At 51.0% G+C, this 19,222-nt stretch overlaps 1 protein-coding gene across 1 annotated transcript in view; it reads right to left on the reverse strand.

The window, feature by feature from the left end:
* RASGRF1 (Ras protein specific guanine nucleotide releasing factor 1) overlaps window positions 1-19,222 on the reverse strand; it is a 114,977-nt gene that overhangs the window by 53,655 nt on the left and 42,100 nt on the right. Inside the window, exons 5-10 of the mRNA XM_003784570.2 lie at window positions 17,759-18,012; window positions 9,098-9,177; window positions 7,855-8,048; window positions 7,290-7,399; window positions 2,746-2,864; window positions 652-812 (exon numbers count right to left, since the gene is read on the reverse strand). Coding sequence (XP_003784618.1) covers window positions 652-812; window positions 2,746-2,864; window positions 7,290-7,399; window positions 7,855-8,048; window positions 9,098-9,177; window positions 17,759-18,012 — 918 coding nt within the window. The remainder of the gene's footprint in view (window positions 1-651; window positions 813-2,745; window positions 2,865-7,289; window positions 7,400-7,854; window positions 8,049-9,097; window positions 9,178-17,758; window positions 18,013-19,222) is intronic.

Genomic DNA, 19,222 nt, shown 5'->3' on the forward strand with positions numbered 1-19,222 from the left:
ACACTTGCACCCTGATCGACACAGCCACATACACACACACACACACAGCCACAAAAATACACATTTATGCACACACACACCACACATGGAGACACACAACACACACACACTAAATATGCACACACACATAGACACATACGTATACATGTAGACACACATATATATACACACACAAATGCAGACATAAACACACATTACATACAGAAACACACACAGATATAAACATAAATATATATACACATACACATACCCCCACACAAACACACATATATACAAAAACACCACATACACATACAGAGACACAAACACATATATACCTATAAACACTTAGTCCCACATGTACACACAAATACATATACACACATGACTTTTAAGGGTCTGTCCAGACCCTCCAGCCCCTGTGTCCAGGTGCCCTGCCATGGGGGCATCTGGGCTGAATACTGAATACTTAGCCTTCAATGCTCCATGATTTCTTAGGTAGAAAGTCAGTAAAGTCCTGTTCATTCACTCCAACAGTTAAACCATGGCGTGTATGTGCACACATGTCCCCAGAACCCTTGCCTACCACTGGAGTCCACAGCCCCCTTGGGCAGGATGGTGCCCGCGAGGCCAGGGGCTGGCCAGCCTGCAGCCCCTCTCCCACAGCCTCACCTTGGTCAGGTGCAGCTTTCCCCCCGAGCCCCTAGTGCAGATGATCAGATGCTTGGAAAACAGGAAGCATTGTCGCTCGCCCTCTTTCTTCAGGGACAGAGAGCCCAGGCGCCCTCTCGTGATCTTGCCCTTTTCAGACATGGGCACCTGGATGAGGGAACCTGTGGATGGAGGAGAGGACCCTGAGCCCACGCCCCAGGATGACCCTCACCTGTGGCCCGGCTTTCAAGGTTGAGATACCAGGAGCAGTGATGGTGGGACAAGGTTGTCCTATGGGATGCTCCTTCCAGCTCCTTTTTTGGGACTAATGGCTGGATGGGGGATGACCAGAGATGCTCCAAGCAGGGTTCCCAAATGAAGGCTAGGGCCTCAGAGAGCACAGGAGCCCTAAAGGGCATGGCCCATGGTGACGATGAAGGGCCAGGGTAAGGGCTGGGGGGAGCTGGTTGCAGGTCCCGTGGGGTTAAGAAGATACACCACACTCCTGCTGCCAGTGCAGATGTCACCAGTCACTGCACCCTCAGTGCCCAGACAGCCTCTCCATTCTCAATACAGCACTCTAGTAGGCCACTGTTGGGCAGAGTGGGCACCTGCCACAACGCCTACTGCCACCCTACTCTGGCCCCCACCCTGACACTTGCTCCACAGGGTCCTGTCTACTGACTCCCACAGATACTCACTGTCCTCAGGATGTTGGCACCGAGCCCTCCCAAGGCTCTGGCTCAGGCACACCTCCCAGCCTCCTCTTCTGCCACTGCCTCCCCCCCTCTGCCCCACACCTAGCTCTAGGGCATGTAAGACTGAGGGCTGCTTCTTGGCCTGGAAATCCCTTCCTTCGTGCCATCTTCCCTGTGAATTCCTGCTTAGGGAAGCTTTCACTGACTCTCCTGATCCCATTCTGGGCCATGCGTCTGCCACCTGCATCTGGGATGTCCAGCTTTTCCCATACTTGTCTCTCCATGACTCTTTCCCTGTGCACAGTCAACTCCAGGTGCCCCTGGAGTCCTGCAGGGGCCAGGAATCAGAGTGGGAAAGGTCTTGCTGGCAGCTCACCCAGCTGGAGGGGAAGATATGCTTTGGCTCAGGGTGATAGAGTCCTGGTCTATGGCAACATGCCTACCCCTGGAGGGGTTGTTTCTTTGGCCACTCCCAAGCCAAGTCCACTTGGGGTTTTCTTCAGTGGGACCTGAAAATACTACCTGGGGACACTTCTGGCACAGAGAGTGCCCAACGTAGCATAAAGGGAGCCAGGAGTCAGGCAAGGCCAGCCCTGGGCCTAGCAGCTCACAGAGGGAGGGCCTTGGGGGGAGGCCTGGGGAAACACATGGGGCTGTGCACAGAGGCTGGAACAAAACCCTTAAAACATGATGCCCTCACCCAAGGCAGCTACATGGGCCAGCAGGAGGCACTGGCGATCTTTCATTAGTCTAGTCATCCCAGAGGTAGTCAGAAGAGACTCTGGAATGATCGTGAAAGTGGAGGTCACCTTGGGGTATATAAGCAGAAGTTGCATTTCCCATAGTACATGGAAACTGAGTGCATCAAACTTCCAATAAATTACAGCTTTGATGTCCCTGAGTCGGTGGTTGGTCCCCTGAGCCACAGAGAGCCTTTACCTATCCCTTTCAGCAGGGCTGTGCCTTACAAATAAGGTCTCCAAGGTAACCTGAGACTAAAGTGTGACAAAGGCCTTCTACCTACCAGACCATGAACATGGTCTCCCCCAAGGGGCAGAGGATGCTGAGCCTCGGACAGAGGGCTGGGCCCAGCACTGACCTCTTCCTGGACACTGAAAGTGCTTCTGACTCGGGGCCAATGGTTACCTATCCTTCTCCCCTACTGCACTCTTTCTCCCAAAAGGACAAGCCAGTATTTACTGTGAAGGCCACTCTGTTTATGAACTGTTCAAACCAATAGTATCTGCATCTGTCTGTGCACATGCACATTGTGGACAGCCCTAGAGTGCTCTGCAATCACAGGCAGGTCTTGGCATTTGGTGGCCATACTGACTGGTGGTGTCCCCCAGTGCCATCTCCCTCCCACTGCTAGGCTTGCCTGGTGGGAGTGGAGCGCAGCAGGGTGCAGAGGCCATACCTTGTCTCACAAAGGTCTGGCTGGTGTCCAGGAGGATCTCACAGCCCTCGATGATCATGCGCTCAATGGCAAGGTTCTTCCGGATGTTCTCTGTCTCGCTGACTTCATCATGCATGATCCTATGGGGCAGGAGGTAACACGCTCAGAGACAGGCTGCTCCCCCCACCCCCGGGAGCTGAGTGTGGCACTCTGGCCAGACCTACTGATGGAGGCCACTGCTGCCCTAAATAACCATTATGTGCGGGGCACTGCTAGACAGGCCCTGGCGAAGCCAGATAAGCCTACTGCTGACATCTGCAGATTGCTGATTCACTTCCAAGGCTATTGTCATAGGTAAGTTGGGGAATTGGACTCCCCAGTACAGGAGTACTCAGGAAACTCTGCACCCTGTGAGGTGTTGACTAACTGGCTATAAATTTTGTCTAATTAGAAATACTTTGAAGATACAGCCAACTTGAAAGCAAGAGATATTTTGAGTGTAACCTGTGGGGAGGGAATCTGTATATTACATACTATGCTGATTATTAACCCTGCCGATATATACCTTTACTGTGAAGGCATAAAAATAACAAAGAGAAACAGGAGGGCAGAACAGCTCTTTAAGAAAATATCCTTGCTATTCTTTGGAATTGCTGGCTTTTCTGGAAATAAAGCTGTTATCTCTCATTCACTTCTCTGTTGATTGGCGTGGGTGACAGGCACACGGACTTGTTGGTCCGGCAACACTAAGAAGGAAGCCCAGTGCCCAGGGTTCTCAGGTGGGACCTGTAGTCATGAAGGAGAAGGGGACCCATGTCTCCTGAGTGCCCACTATGCGCTGTGCACGTCAAGATGTGACCTCACTTATCTTTCTGATAGCCCCAGGGGGCAAATGTTCTTATTTCATGGGATGGATGGAGGAAGTTAGCAGCAGGGCTGTCAGATTTCAAAGTCTGAACTATGTAGAACAGAGACAGCAGGTGCAGCCCTCAGAACTGAGAGGGAGATGAAGATGGGGTACATTCTTTGTTGACCTGCCCCTCAGCCTGCTACTGGCCTTACCGCCAACTATAGAACAAAGTTCATTCCTGCCTCAGGGCCTTTGCACTTGCCATCCCCTTCTCTTGCATGCTCTTTCTCTAAATCTGTACCTGACTGCTTCCTTAATATTGCTTGGACTCTGGCATGGCTTATTTCTGGAGCACCTGACAATCTAGCTGGCTCAGGGAAAGCCTGACCACAGTTTAGTTTGTAGGCTCGGCCCTTCTGGGAAGGAATACAGCCCAGTCTTTGTCCCTGCTCTGGTGCAATGTACCTCCTTTCCAAAAGGTGGCACCACTGAACTGCTTTTTAAAAATGGCATTGGTCGGAAAAAGTGGATGTTAGCCTCCAGTCTTGCCTTGGTGGGTTTCCAGAAGCCCAAGAAAGTAGTGAGGAGGGTGGGTGGGGCCGAGGAAAAAATATCCAATTTATTCCAAGGAAAGTGAAAAGTAATTTGCTACTGATGCCAGAATTTCTGCAATTAAGACCACCAAGGTGGGGGGAGGGGTTTAATGTTTTGGTCACAAAGTTCTCTCACAGACATTATTCCATTTAAACCTAACAACAGGCTTGGCACCTGTGGCTCAAGTGGCTAAGGCGCCAGCCACATACACCTAAGGTGGAGGGTTCAAATCCAAACAACAGTGACGGCTGCAACCAAAATATAGCCAGGCGTTGTGGCGGGCGCCTGTGGTCCTAGCTACTTGGGAGGCTGAGGCAAGAGACTCGCTTGAGCCCAGGAGTTGGAGGTTGCTGTGAGCTGTGATGCCACAGCACTCTACCCAGGGGGACAGCTTGAGGCTCTGTCTCAAAAAAAAAAAAAATAAACCTCATAACAGTGAAACATGAAACTGCTTGAACCGATCTATGATTAACTGAGTCAGCATGACACTGAGCACATTATTCAGACCCTTTGATCCCTAGTCTCAGCTGCAGAATGTTGGGGTGAAGATGGAGCAGGCAACATTACAGGGCACCAGCCCCAGCCATGCCTGGCACGTGGTGGGTGCTTGGATAAAGGACATTGATTTTTGTTGCTATTATCATTGGTTGCAAAAGTATTATCAATTTTTTTTTCTGGTATAGGACACTCATTTTGGGATTCAATTCACTAGACAAGCACTTTGATAAATGGACTCTGGGGCATGTAGATAAAGTTTCTTCCTTGGCATCCTCAGTTCTCCTGTTCCTCCCCCAAAATGCTCTTCCTGGAAGCCCAGGCCTCAGCCTGATGTCTGGGAGGGAGGTACCTCTGGGCACATGCTGGTTCCCTGGACAGTGATTCACTTTCATAGTAGCCAATGGTAATTAGCACCACTTCTCTTAATGAGGGTGGGGTTTGCTGGGAAGGTAGTATTTGGTAAACAGGAGGGAGTAATTCCAAAGTGGCAAAACTAGTGTAAAATGCAGCTTCTCAGGGTAAGTTCTGGCCCCAGGTGGGGTCTGTGCTGGGGACCCATGGGCACATACATCTGGGGAGCTCTGGGAAAGCAGAGAGGATTTCCAGGGCTGGAGGCTTCAGGGACCCTGGACATGATGACTTGTGTCATCGTGAGTGCAGAAAACAGTGGCTCAGGATAAAAGGTGGAATGAAGGCCCAGCTCCCAGTGGGGAAGGCTGTTTCTGAGCATAGCCCAGGGGGCTTGGCACTGTGATAGTTCCTGCCAGGCCAGGGAGCTTCCCTCAGTTCCTCCAAGGGAGACTGAGAGAAGGATGAAAGGGCTGCTGTCATGGTGACAGGAAAACCTTCTTCTGTGTCACTAGGGCAGGGTCAGGGCCAGGCACAAGTGCTCAGGTGGGAGAGCATCTTATACACCCAGCATCTCAGGGGAAAGGGGACAGGGTCTTAGGCCAAATACCTCAGCCCCACGTGCCACCTGCACCGTGTGGTCTGGACAGGGCATCCCTCAGTGATGAGGGGCCCTGCTGACTTACGGGAACCCCAAGCCTTCTCCCATGGGGAGTGTGTGCAGGGTTTGCCTCCCTAGGCACGGGAGGATGGAAGTGTCCACCCACACTCCCTCTGTTTTGTTACTCTGCAATCACACTCTGATGACATCCTCACTCTGATTCTCCACTCTGGGGTGTATGACCAGTGGGGCCATGAAGGGTGGGGGTAGCCTGTACCCTGCTGTGGTCCAGCCTGGTTCTCCTTCTGCCCCACACGGAGCTAGTCCTGACGGGTCACACTCCCAGGCTCTGGGGACCTTTTGGGGGTGTGTTTGTCAGGGCTCTGAGTAGTGCTGGGCTGAAGCCCACATGCTGCAGGAGGACCTTCCCTGGCAGCTTCTGGCAGCCCATCTCTAGCCACAAGGCCCCCCCTCACCTCTTAGTCTTCACACAGTAGAGACTCCAGTGCTCAGCCCTCATACTTCCTTTTTTTCCCTTCCTAACTCACTCCCGAAGTGAACTCACTAGTTCTGAGGCTTTAATACCATCTCCAAGCTGGTGACTTCAACTCCAAATTTCTCTCTCCCTTCAACTCCAGATTAAAAATCTCTACTCCCTTCTTGTCACCTCCGTGTGGACAGCATCTGGAGGTCAGCACGCCCAATAAGAAGGCTCCTATCTCCCACTCATGCCGGCCCCTCCCCAGTTTCCTCTAACTCTGTTAATAGCAGCTGCGCCTTCTGGTATTACTCTTTTTTTTTTTTTTTTTGAGACAGAGCCTCAAGCTATCCCCCTGGGTAGAGTGCCATGGCATCACGCTCACAGCAACCTCCAACTCCTGGGCTCAAGCGAGTCTCCTGCCTCAGCCTCCCAAGTAGCTGGGACTACAGGCGCCCGCCACAACGCCCGGCCATTTTTTAGTTGTAGCCGTCATTGTTGTTTGGCGGGCCCAGGCTGGGGATTCGAACCCGCCACCTTAGGTGTATGTGGCTGGCACCTTAGCCGCTTGAGCCACAGGCGCCGAGCCTGGAATTACTCTTGATTCCAGTCTTCCTCTTACTCTCCAGGCTGAATTTGTCTTCACACTTTGGGTGTGAACATCTTCCAGCCTCCAGAGCACCCCTCGTGCAGGCCACAGTACCTTCAGCCTGGGGTGCATGGGACCCCCAGACCTCTGCTTTTGCCCTAGCAGAGCATGTTTCCCTCTGGGCTTTGAGGGCTGAGAGAGGGCCAGGTGGGGGCCTTGACTAGGGGACTGGGGCCTCTGGTATTAGAAAATCCATGGGCTTAGCCACCTGTGTCACCATGAACTATGACCACCTGCTGCTGACTGGAGCTGTGGGCACCTGAGGGCTTTCACACTCACAAAGCCCCTCTGTGGGGCTTGGGTGGGCACACGTTCTGACACACCAATGCTGGAGAACAGAGGAAATGGGCAGGGAGTGTCGGGGAACCCCAGACAGCTCCCTCTCCTGAGAGATGGGCCCAGGGGAGTACCCAGACCCTTCCTCAGACCTTGCCTGAGCCAGGGAGAGCCCACCACCCACACTGTCCCCTTCTCTTCGGGAGTGTTCCATGAGACCATGCCATCCCTTCCAACCCAGCCTGGGCACAAGTGCTGAGTGGAGGCTCACCTGGACAGCTCTTCCAGTTTGGACTTGGCGTAGTCCAGGCTGTTACGTTCAACATGCTCATGCGGTGTGTGGGCCAGGAGCTCGTGTAGGGTTAGGATGTATCTGGGGATCTGTGGGCCAACGGAGTAGAGAACAAAAGAGTGGAGGGTGGGGAGTGAGTGCCAGCCAGGAAGTGAGAAAGAGACAGAGATAGAGCAAATGAGAGGCAGAGAGGGATGGACAGCTGCTGCTCTTCTGGGCACAGAAGAGAGGTTCTTCTAAGGTCTTCCTGGGGCTCTGCTCTGGCTAGAGAGGCAGGGCTTGGGGGTGGGCTTAGGAGCGGGGGGGAAAGGTCCCCTAATGGCTGACAGTTGCCCCTGCCTGCCCAAGCTTCCGTTTTGTGGGGTGGACAGGCCCTCCATCAGCCTGCTCTCTCCCCCCCCAGGGTCAGGGACCAGCCCTAAGCCTATCCACTGAGCAGCTCAGAGCTGGGGCAGGTTTAGGACCATGCCCTTCAGGCCTGGCTTCGTCCATCCTGCTTATGGCCCCGTCAGTGTGCAACTCCCTGGCGGGGCAGAGTGGCCACCTGGAACATAGGGTAGGTGAGGAAGGTCTCCAGCGTCCTCTCCTCGCAGTCAGGCTTGGCCTCGTAGTGCTTCAGCAGCTTGTCGAAGTCTCGGTTCTGCTTGCAGTGGGCCAGGATCTGCAGGCTGTACTGGTGGTTGCGGACGAACTCTTGGTAGATGTTGAGCATGGGTAGCAGGATGTCAAACAGGTCAGCTGGAGGTGGCAGGTGGTCAGCGAGTGGCAGGCAGAGACGCAGAGGGCCTTGGCTCGCCCCGTCCCACCCAGAGACAAGCTCTGGTGAGTGGGGTCTGGCTCTGTATTCCCCACTAGTGTGGCCTCAGTTGTCCCTTCACCTCCCTAAGTGTCTTTCCTGGCCTCCCAAGTGGAGACAACACCAATACTCACTTTTATTTAGCAAATTAAGAAAGTGAAATAAAAGGTGACATCTGGTGTAGGTGAGGGTGAGATGCAGGGCCCTCTCTGTCCACTGCCCCTCCTACTCAGGACAGCGCAGCCGTCCTGGAGGGCAGTGGGCCGTCGGTACAGTACCACAGCCTTTCATGTGTTCATGCTCTTTGTTTTAGCAATTCTACTTTTGGAAACCTATCCCAAGGGAATGGTCTCTACTATGGAGAAAACTTCTTATGTAGAAAGGATTATTCCTAATGACAAAAAATTGGAACAACTCTAAGAGCCAACAGCAGGAGATGGCTAGGTCAGTGACGGTACCTTCCTGTGGCACAGGGCTATTATACAGTGATGCAAAGCATGCTTTTGGCATTAGAAAATGCTTGTGCTATAATGTTAAGTAAAAGAAAAAAAACCAACACTCAGAAGATTCAAATTCTATATTCAGAATGTTTGCAATTATGTAAAATGGGAAAAAACACAAGGACTATGCATAAAAAAATTGGAAGAAAACATACCAAAGTGTTTATAGTGGTTATCTTTGGGAAGCAGAACGCTGGTGGATATTTTTAAACATTTTTTACTTTTCTGGGTTCTCAAATTTTCTCAAATGGATGTGTATACATTTTTTTTTAAAGGGAAAAGTGGATAAGAAACTAAAAATATATCACTTCCTCCCAGAAATAAAGCTTTTGCCAACTTGTCTTTTTTCTTTTTGTCCCCTCTGAGGGATTCTGCGGGTTTTAAAGATGGACACTCTGTCATCGCTAGACACACAGAAGTTCCCTGGCCTGGGGTGGGGTGGCCCCCAGAGGAGGACTGCCCTGGGGCCTGTGCAAGGGCCGGCTACTCACCCAGCACCAGAGTGGGCCAGCTGGAGATGCGCGCCTTCAGGCCTTGGTAAAAGATCTGATGCAAAAACATGATGGTTTCACTGGAAAGGAAAGCATGGGGTGAGCTCTCGTGGGGGTCCTTCCCCCAATCTCCTGTGAGACTCTTTAGCAGCAAACTGTTTTCTCAAATGAGACCGTATGTGAAAACCTTGTCAGTAGGATGGACAATATAACTTGGGCACCTGGTACAAAATGAAAATGCAGCATTTTCAGATGGTGATGGGACATCAGGCCCGTCTGTTCAGGGTGGCATGCCCACAGGGCTGCTAACACAGGTGCTGCTCTGGTGTCTTCACAACCCCCACTTGCTGGGGACCATGAGGTGTCTTCAAGGAACCCAAGGCTCTGGCAGACACAAGTAAAAGCCACTCATGGCTGTTAAAAAGAGAGAGGCTTTGAGACCCACACAGACAGGGTCCAATTTGCCTTATGCCTATTCCCAGCTGTGTGACCTTGACCAAGATGTTTATGTAACATTTCTGGTCCTTGTGTCCTTCTGTGTAAAACATGAAGGTGAACCGGGGAAGCCTACAAGGAGTGGGGTGACTTGAGTCCCTGGTGCATGGCAGGCGCTCAGCAAGTGCCGATCCATTCCACTCCAAGGACACCACCCCAAACCCTAGCTCTTTTCAACATCCATGGGTGGCTTTTACTGTGTCCTCCAGAGCCTTAGGTTCCTTGAAGACACCTCAGTGTCCCCATTGCTCCCTTGTTTGGGACTCTAATTCAGGGAAGCCAAATGACTCAATGACCCAGAGTTCCCCTGCTCACAGAGCCCCCGCTTCGTGGCCACATACTGAGCAGGACCACATACTTTCGCTGGCAGCTTAGCTCTGCATCTGGGCCCACTCCCTGCCTCCTTCCCCACCCCCCGCTTCCCAAGTAGCTGGTCTCAGAACAGCCCAGGTGGTTCCTCTTCCAGGAGAAGCTGTGAGCCAGAGATTGCCAGAGAGAAGGCCCAGTGCCTGCTTCCTGAGGGCACCCACATTCCCAATTTCCCAACCACTGCTCCCTGCTTCTTCAGCCTTACCCCTCCCAGTCCCAGACCTGCCACCTTGGACATGTGACATCTGGGGAACTTTGTAGTGTACCCCATTTATGGGTAGGAAACTGAGGCCCAGAGAGGGACAGCGCAGCTCCCAGGAGTCAGAAGCAGCCTGGACTACTGTTTCCTTTGCCTGGACGGTCCTCTTTTCTTTTGTTGCCACATCAAATACCCTCTCTGCTATTTGCTCCCTCCTCATGTGTGTTTTCCCCATGCTTTCTCTGGCTGATGGGGCATATGGTGTTTTCTACCTTGGGGCGCTGTCCCTTCTCCCCGCAGCTCACGCTCTGAGTGCACCCCCCTCACTGTCTTGGCACAAGAGCAGGGAGTGGGAGTCTCGGGGTGGGCACAGGGGGCCGTGGGTGCTGGACAGGGCCCAGCGGGCCGAAGGGGCTCTGACAGGTTAAGGGGCTTATGGCCCCTCAGGGATCTGCAATGTTCTGTGCATCTTCTGCAAAGAAACAGGTAGGGTGGGGAGAAAGAGGGTGTAAGACGGAAGGCTGAGAGAAAGGGAGGGAGGTGAAGGAGAGGGCGGAAGGGGAAGGGAGAGAGAGGTATGGGGAGAGGGAGGGGGACGGAGGAAAGAGAGAACACAACACAACCTCTCCAGGTGGAGAAGCGAAGCTAGTAACCCCATTATATTCCTCAGGATGTACAAAAGGAAGGGGAAACTTCCTGTATTCTGTCTCATTGTTTCATTTTTACACATAAATACTAACTGTGTTTATTTTGGTGTAAGATGGAATAAGGTATATAGGTGCCACTTTTCTCTCAGATTGGTTACTCAACTGCACAATTCCATTAATCAAACATGCCAACTGTTTACTAGGCTTTTTTGTTTTACATAGTAACTAAATTCTCACCGCATTCCCCACTTCGTATTTTCTTTTGTTAATCTATTGGCCTACTCTGGTATCAGTCCCAGGTGGTTTTCAGTACTTTACATTCGCAAACGTTTATAATGTTGCAGGTAGAGAATGTTACTTTCACTGTTGCTCTTTCTTCAGAACATCAGTCTTGCATGTACTTGTGCCTTTAGTTTAAATTTAAAATCATTTTCCTTGGGTGCTCTGTGATTGGGATTATACTGAATTTACAGAATATTGTGGGTGAAAGTGACAGTCTTACGACACGGCATCCTTCCATCCAGGGTGTCAGTGTGTCTCCGTTTGTGCCTCATCACACTGGTTCTCTGTCTGCCCCTACACAGTTTACCATCTTGTTTGCTACCAGGAAGGGGATCCTGTCCTCACAGTATTCTTTTTAAAAAAAACTATCGTCCATGAGTCAGATACGGCACATCCTGTATTTTTGTATGGCCTGAGAATTAGAATGATTTGTACATTTTAAATCGTTGAAAAAAATCAAAAGAATATTTCAAAACATGTGAGAATTACATGCAATTTGCATTTTAGTGTCTGTAAGTAAAGTTTTATTGGAACATAGCCACATGCATTTGTTTATGAACTGTCTGTGACTGTTTAGTTACAGAAGGTATAGCTCACTGAGTCTAAAATATTTACTCTCAGGCCCTTTACAGAAAAAGGCCTGCTGACTTTTTTCTGGATTATGGGGCCCAGCTGGTGCAGCTGTATCCTTTGGCCCATCCCTACCCACAGTGAGCTTATAGTCTAGAGGGGAATCCGGACACCAGAGAGCTCATTATTTAAGTGTGACAAGTGCTATAATACAGAGAGTCACACAGGGCCTCTGAGCCAATGGTGACCCAGCTGGGGGTGGTCAGAGCATGACACCCAGGGACAGTCATGAGGAGAGAGCAGGAGAGTGGGGTAAGGAGACTGTTCCAGAGTGAGAAGTGGAATATGTATGCAGGACAAGCTTGGGACATACTCATCTTGCCTGGTCCCCTTTTTGAGTCCAGAAAAGGACATGACTTAAGATAGGTATGGGTCAGAGGGACAGAACTGGCCCCCTCACTCTTCTCCACCCGCCTGCCCGTTGCACTTTCCCAGTTGCTGGCCATGCAGACACGAATGGATAGTGGCTGCTCCTCCACAGAGCCTCACCCCAGGGGGGCAGCCACTGCCAATCAGTCAGAGTCAGCATCTGACACCAGGACTGGACGCCTCTCGTCTTGAGGTGACACTGTGGTTCCCAGCACATGACACTGGGCACAGTATTTATTAAAGGGAACCAGCTAAAGCTTATTGTCTTGGCTCAACAAAGCCTGCTGCAGATGTTTATTTCAAAGATCTTATTTCCCCCAATTTGAGAAGCACACAGTTAACACCCTCCCCAGCCTTGCCACATCTTGGATGAATCCGCTAACCTGGAGAGAGGCCTCTCTCTTCCTAAGGACCTCTTTTAATGAGCTCCAGTAAATTAAATCACCAAATTAGCATCAGGCTGTTAATGTAGCTGTAGATTTCAACCTAAAAGCAAATCAGGGAGACAGCTACACAGCACAGGTTTTCAATAAGTGAGCTGGCAGCCTCTGGCCTTGGGTTATGAGACACAGGTCTCTGCGCTGTGGTGTGAGGCAGGGAGACCAGGGGGTTCATGGTCTGGATTCTGCCCCACAGCACTTAGAGCAAATGGGAGGCGGGGCCTGCACATGAAGTTCTCTAATACAGGGCAGCAGGAGAAGTTTGAGTCTCTCCATGAATTAGGTCTAGGTTAAAATCTCAGCCCAGCCCAACTCACTGTGTGCCCCTGATTCTGTCCCCCACCTCTCTGAGCCTCGGCTCCAGCCTCCTGGGGTGCCTCTGAGGACCAGAAAGCAGATAGGCCAGGCGCTGGCAGCAAGCCTGGTGCTGTGTGGGCTCCCAAAGCACCACTGTACAGTGGGCAGTGCAGCCCAAAGCACTCAGTGCTGTGAAGTGCTGCGCTGGGTTGTTTTAAGGTTAACAAAACATAACTTACACATGCACAGAGGTTAAGACGTGAAGCTTGTGCTGTATCCAAGTGACCATATACTAAAGAGAGGTGATGTCAGGAAGGTGGTCATGGCTCAGTGCCTGTAGCGAAATGGCTAGGGTGCCAGCCACATACACCGAAGCTGGTGGGTTTGAACTTAGCCCGGGCCTGCCAAACAACAATGACAACTAAAGCAAACAAAAAAAATAGCCAGGTGTTGTGGTGGGCGCCTGTAGTCTCAGCTACTTGGGGGCCTGAGGCAAGAGAATTGCTTGAGCCCATGAGTTTGAGGTTGCTGTGAGCTGTGACACTGTGGCATTCTACTGAGGGTGACATAATGAGACTGTCTCAAAAAAAAAAAAAAAAAGAAGGTGGTCATTTTCTAACTCTTCCCATCTAGCCCTGGGGAAGGAAAGAGCTCTGGCCTGCACCTGTTAGAGAGCAGAGCCCAGGGTGAAGGGGTGAAACCAACTGTATCAGACTTGCATCCACCGATGTGACCACTGGGTCTTCCTACTTAATACAGTAGGAGAGGAAATTGTATTGATTGATTTCCAACACTGAACCAGCCTTACGTTCCTGAGATGAATCTCACTTGGTCAGGATGTCTCATTATCCTTCCTATATATTGCTGGATTCACTTTTTTCTTTTTTCTTTTGAGACAGAGCCTTAAGCTGTTCCCTTGGGCAGAGTGCTGTGGCATCACAGCTCACAGCAACCTCTAACTCCTGAGCTCAAGCGAGTCTCCTACCTCTGCCTCTCAAGTAGCTGGGACCACAGGTGCCCGCCACAATGCCTGGCTATTTTTTTTGGTTGCAGCTGGCATTGTTGTTTTGGCGGGCTGGGCTGGATTCGAACCCGCCACCTGAGGTATATGTGGCTGGCGCCTTAGCCACTTGAGCCACAGGTGTTGAGCCTGGATTCACTGATATTTCCCCTCTATGCTCACAAGAGCTACTGGTCTGCTGTTTTCTTTTTTTGTGATGTCTTCGATATAGGGTAACGCTGGTTTTATAAAATGAGTCCCAGTGTTCTTCCACATTAGGTTTGAATTTGACTTCTTGCAGTGTGGGTTACCGTGCAGACCTTGGGATAGGCTGGGCTGTGTGCGGAACACTTTATACAAACTCTCATTTGATCCTCCAGTACCTGTAAGGGGCAGGTACCACTCCTGGGTCAGCTTTTCTGATGACCAGAATCCATATCCTAGAACAGTGGTTCTCAACCTGTGGATATACATCCTGCATATCCGATATTTACATAATGATTCATAACAGTAGCAAAATTACAGTTATGAAGCAGCAACGAAAATAATTTTATGGTTGGGGGGGTCACCACAACATAAGGAACAGTATTAAAGCGTTGTAGCATTAGGAAGGTTGAGAACCACTGTCCTAGAAGTCTTAAGAATGGATCAGGCTGTTGCTATTTTGACTGGGATAAATAAGGCTGCTAAGATGGTGAGAGTCGGCTCGGCGCCTGTGGCTCAAGCAGCTAAGGCGCCAGCTACATACACCTAAGGTGGCGGGCTCGAATCCCCAGCCCGGGCCCGCCAAGCAACCAAAAAATGGCCAGGCGTTGTGGCGGGCGCCTGTAGTCCCAGCTACTTGGGAGGCTGAGGCAGGAGACTCGCTTGAGCCCAGGAGTTGGAGGTTGCTGTGAGCGTGATGCCATGGCACTCTACCCAGGGGGATAGCTTGAGGCTCCGTCTCAAAAAAAAAAAAAAAAGATGATAAGAGTTGACCTTGGGCCCATGGGAGAGAAGGGGAAACAGGCAGCAATTCTTGGATGAAAGGAGATGGGGATTTGAAAACAAGCTTCTCAGGCCGAGGGCTGTGGGAGATGCCACTCATCTCTGTTCTAGGCAGATGTGGAGACTGGCCCAGGCGGCACTGTGAAGTGTCATTTCAGAGCTGGAGGAGATCCTAAAGGGCATCTCATTAAACTATCCTCTTTGATGTTTCTGGATTCTTACTGTGATAGGGAGCTCATTACCTTTCAGTACTTTGTCCTCTGCCTCCACAAGCCTTCAGGTACCCAACACTGTATAAGGCACCAGAGAAATGTGCCTAGACATGCCTTTGCCTTTGCTGGCAGGATGAGACTGAGGACTGGGGTATCATGCCCACTTAGGCCCTGGAGTCCCCCTGTGCTTGCACAGCCTCTTTGCTGCCCTATCAGCCTCCACTCTTTTCAGGCCTCCACCACGTGGCAGAGGGGCCGAGCCTCCTGAGATAGAGCCGAATGTGGCATTTTTTCTGACTAAAATATCCTTCAGGACCAGGTCTCATTCTCACCTCCTGACCTTTGCACACCTCTGCCTGGAAAGTTCCTTCCTCCTCTTTTTCTTGCAAACTCTCCCATATCCTTAAGACCAAACTCAGACATCACCTCCTCCAGGAAGCCTCTTTGGTGGTTTTTGCCACATTTCATGTTAGGTATGTCTGTCTCAATGATGGGGTTTGCATGGCTCTGTCTGCATCTCTGGACCCAGTGTGCAGCCAGGCACTGCATGTCACTTGTCTTATTTGCTGAATGAGCATGTGGATGAGTGCCCTTGGCTTTGATGGAGCCACTTGCTGCCAGCCCTTTCCTGTGCTCTCTAGTCATTACTGGGTCCTCACCCCACAGGATGACTTGTTTTGATAACAGGAAACTGACTTGGGTGAGCTTATCCACCTGTCCTGGTGAAGGGTTCATGGGTCTATCTTGAGGTCTACCTCTGGTTCTTTTTAAGGTCATTGTTGAAAATATCAGCTTCATAGGATGGCAAAAGTCCCCTCCCTCTCATTTGTTCTCATTTAAAGGCATCTGACCCATTCCATTTGGTTCTTAAAAGATAAAAATAAAAAATCATGTTGTTTTTTTTTTAAAACAACTTCTGAACAAATACTGTGGGTTGGCATGGAAATTCCTAATCAAACATTCTAGGTTAAAAGAATTCCAATACAGATCAATCAAGGCATGTAACAAAATTATAGAAAGATAAATTAATACAAAGGACACCTTTATCTATTAATGATAGTCAACAATTATCAAAAATTTGCAATTTTGGCCTAAAATGCAAGAAAAGCACCAACATAAACTCTAATGGTGCCTCTTGAGTTGGTCCTCAAGTGAGGAGTTGCAGCTGAGCCCCAGTGTAGCCAGCCCCCCCCCCCCCCCCCCCCCCCGGTTTGTCTCAAGCTTCCTTCAGTGATGTATGGGACCAGCAGTTAGTAGCACCTGCAGACTGGTCGCGGAAATTCAGTAATGCCTCCCCTGGGCTCCACCCAGATCTACAGGTGGGATAATGTTTGAGAATCCATGAAGCCAGCTAGCTAAGCTACTCAGGGTTTACTCAGGAGGGAACACCTTCTTCACATTTTTCAGCCAAATTTCAGGTCACTGAATCTAAAAAACCCAATTAGAGTTTTTGAGTTCAATGTTATCTGATTTCTCACACAAATATAATGCTTTCTTTGTTTTGGTAAATGTATAAAAGCACTTATTTAAAGTTTAAAAACAGTGTTCAGGACATATATTCAAAAGCAACTCTCTGAGGCCCAGGGATTCAGATTCTAGAAGGTCTCATGAGGTCAAAGGCTGTTTCCCTCATCCTGTTCGATTCTCTCTCTCCCCTTCTCCACCCTGATAAGTCGTCCACATCCTGATGTCAGCCTGTTCCACCCTAGTGACTTTCAGGCTCTTTGCCCCCCAATCTCTCAGACCCATGTCTGACTCAAGACCTCATCTGTCTCCCCCAGGATGTCCCTCATACCCCTCAGCAGATCAGCCTGGCAGGGAACGGGGAGCAGTAGAGCACAGGGAAGGTGGCCCTGGGTCCTGGGCCTGGATGAATAGCCAGTTGGGACAGAGAAACAGCTGGAGCCTTAGTGCTTGGAAGGGAATGCAGCTGCACACACATCTCGGGCCCTGTCGTTTCTTTAATACCCAGAGAGGTTTACTTGTAAGTAGCGCTCTGCTTCCACATCTCCACTTTTGTTGCTTTCATCTAGTTCATACAATTTTATTGCCCACCGAAAAGCTCATTTAAACCATTTCCTAAGAGGATCCCTTTAAAAAGAAGTTGACAGCAGAAGAGCAGCTGCCAGCCTCGCCTTCTGAAGGGCCACAGACTCACTCGATGCCCCAAAGTGGCAGCTTCACAATGTGCGTTGGTAGCAAGGCCGAGCAGAGCTCCAAGGAGCCCAAGAACTCTAAATGTCAACCTGGCCTCCAGGCCTTAAGATGGTTTCAAAGGAGAAGAGGAGAACATATTTTATTTAACTTTTGGTAGTTTGTTTTATATAATAACTCTAAAACACTTAAATCGGAGTTTTGGTTGGCACATTTCTTTGCTGGTGGGGCTGTCCTGGCTTTGAGGGTGTTTTCAGCACCCCTGGGCTCTGCCCACTAGATGCCAGTGGCTCCTCCCCCCACGTCGTGACAAACAAAGTCTTCAAACATTGCCCCATTGGGAACCACTGGTTTAGATCTACACCATGTGGGCCTCCTTTTGTACCCCTGTCAGAGCCCCACAATTGTTGGGGCAGGCGTCTTTTAGCCACGTGACCCTGCGGAACGTCCTTCCTCCCAGGACCTCAGTTTCCTCACCGGCACTTAGTGGGAACCAGCCGATGGTTTGCGGGAGGGTTGAGCTCAGCGCCCGCGGCCGGCGCCATCTCCTTCCCGCGGGACCACCTCTTGGGGCGCTCACCTGTTCAGGAAGATGCTGCTGACGTCGTCGTGCGTGATGGGCGGCTTCTTGGAGCTGGCGGCCATGCGCAGAGGGCGCAGGAAATTGTTGACAAGGATGTGCAGCTGCTGCACGTATTCGGCCTCGGCCTCCAGCATGCTGAACACCACCTGGTTCCTCTTGCGCATGCTGTCGGCGTGCGGTGACCGGATGTAGTCCTGGATGATGGTCTTCCACTTCCGCCGGCACAGCCAGCCCCGCAGGAAGCTCTGCACCTGGGCAGCAGGTCGGCAGGGACGGGCGCCGGTTAGACCAGCTCTGCCACTCTCCTTCTGCCAGATTGTGAGCTACCCGGGGGCAGGGAGCAAGGCTTTGTCATGCCCTACGCAGGCACATGGGGAAAAGAGAGACGTGAGCCCGGCATGGCTCTGCTGCCTGCCTGACATGGCCTGAGGCAAATTACTGGGCCAGTTGTTTGCTGCCTCCGGGCCCATTTTCTTATCGGTAAAATGGGTCTAAGGAGAGGACCGCTGGACTGGACCAGCATCTCTGGAGGGATTCTTAGAGATGCAGGTGCACAGGCTCCCTCCAGACCTCTGTGTTTAACAAGATCCCCGGGTTGCTTTGGAAGTGTTCACTGAAGGAAGACAAACGTGGCCCCAAGTCTTCCTAATAGGAGGTGGCCCGAGGATAAAGGGCTGCCAGGCTGTGCAGAGCAGGCTCACACCTTGTCTTGTCTAACAACTCGCCAGAAAACCCAGAAGTTTCAGTTAAAGCTCATCTGGATGGAGGGTGATTATCAAATTGAACAGAACATGGCAAATTAGTTAATATCATGCTTGGGCCTCATCAGCGCCTGTCTGGATCCTCTCCCCTCCTGACTCAGGAGGGAAATGAACAGAGACGCAAAACTCAGTTGCCTTGGAGTCAGGCTGCTGAGAGTGGCCTCATGCTGGCAAGAATGGAAAGGCACAAACACACAGAAGTTGTTTTAAACCGCACAGGCTTCTGAGCAAGGGGCCACCTAGTTCCTACCATTCCTGCGGATGGGCAGGAATACAGGGCAGAGGTAGCAAGTGTATGGGGTGATTCTGGGAACTAAGTAGAGGTGCTTACCAAAATATTCTCACCTGAAAGGGGCAAAGGCTGACACTAGCAGGTACTGAGTCCAGGCACAGACTTGCTGGCCAGGATGGTGTGTGGGGAGGATGGCTGGCCCCAGGCCCCGCTGGCTATTTCTAAAGATAGGAAGGGCTTTCTTGGGGATGGGGTGGGGTTAGTCTGAGGCTATAGGATGGTGAAAACAGAGCGATAGGAGGTAGATTCCAGCTGGTCTTTAAGGCAATGATCCAACCGGAATAGATGCTCCAAACAGAGGGCTGGGCTAGGCAGTGCAGGGGCTGTGACAGAGAAGGCAGGCCAAGCGTTCTTGCCTGGGTGGGGACTGGCTCAGACCTGGGTGACAATTCTCAATGCCTGTGGGGG

Source organism: Otolemur garnettii, unplaced genomic scaffold (assembly GCF_000181295.1).
Source record: "Otolemur garnettii isolate 467f Iridium unplaced genomic scaffold, OtoGar3 scaffold00011, whole genome shotgun sequence".
NCBI lineage: Eukaryota > Metazoa > Chordata > Mammalia > Primates > Galagidae > Otolemur > Otolemur garnettii.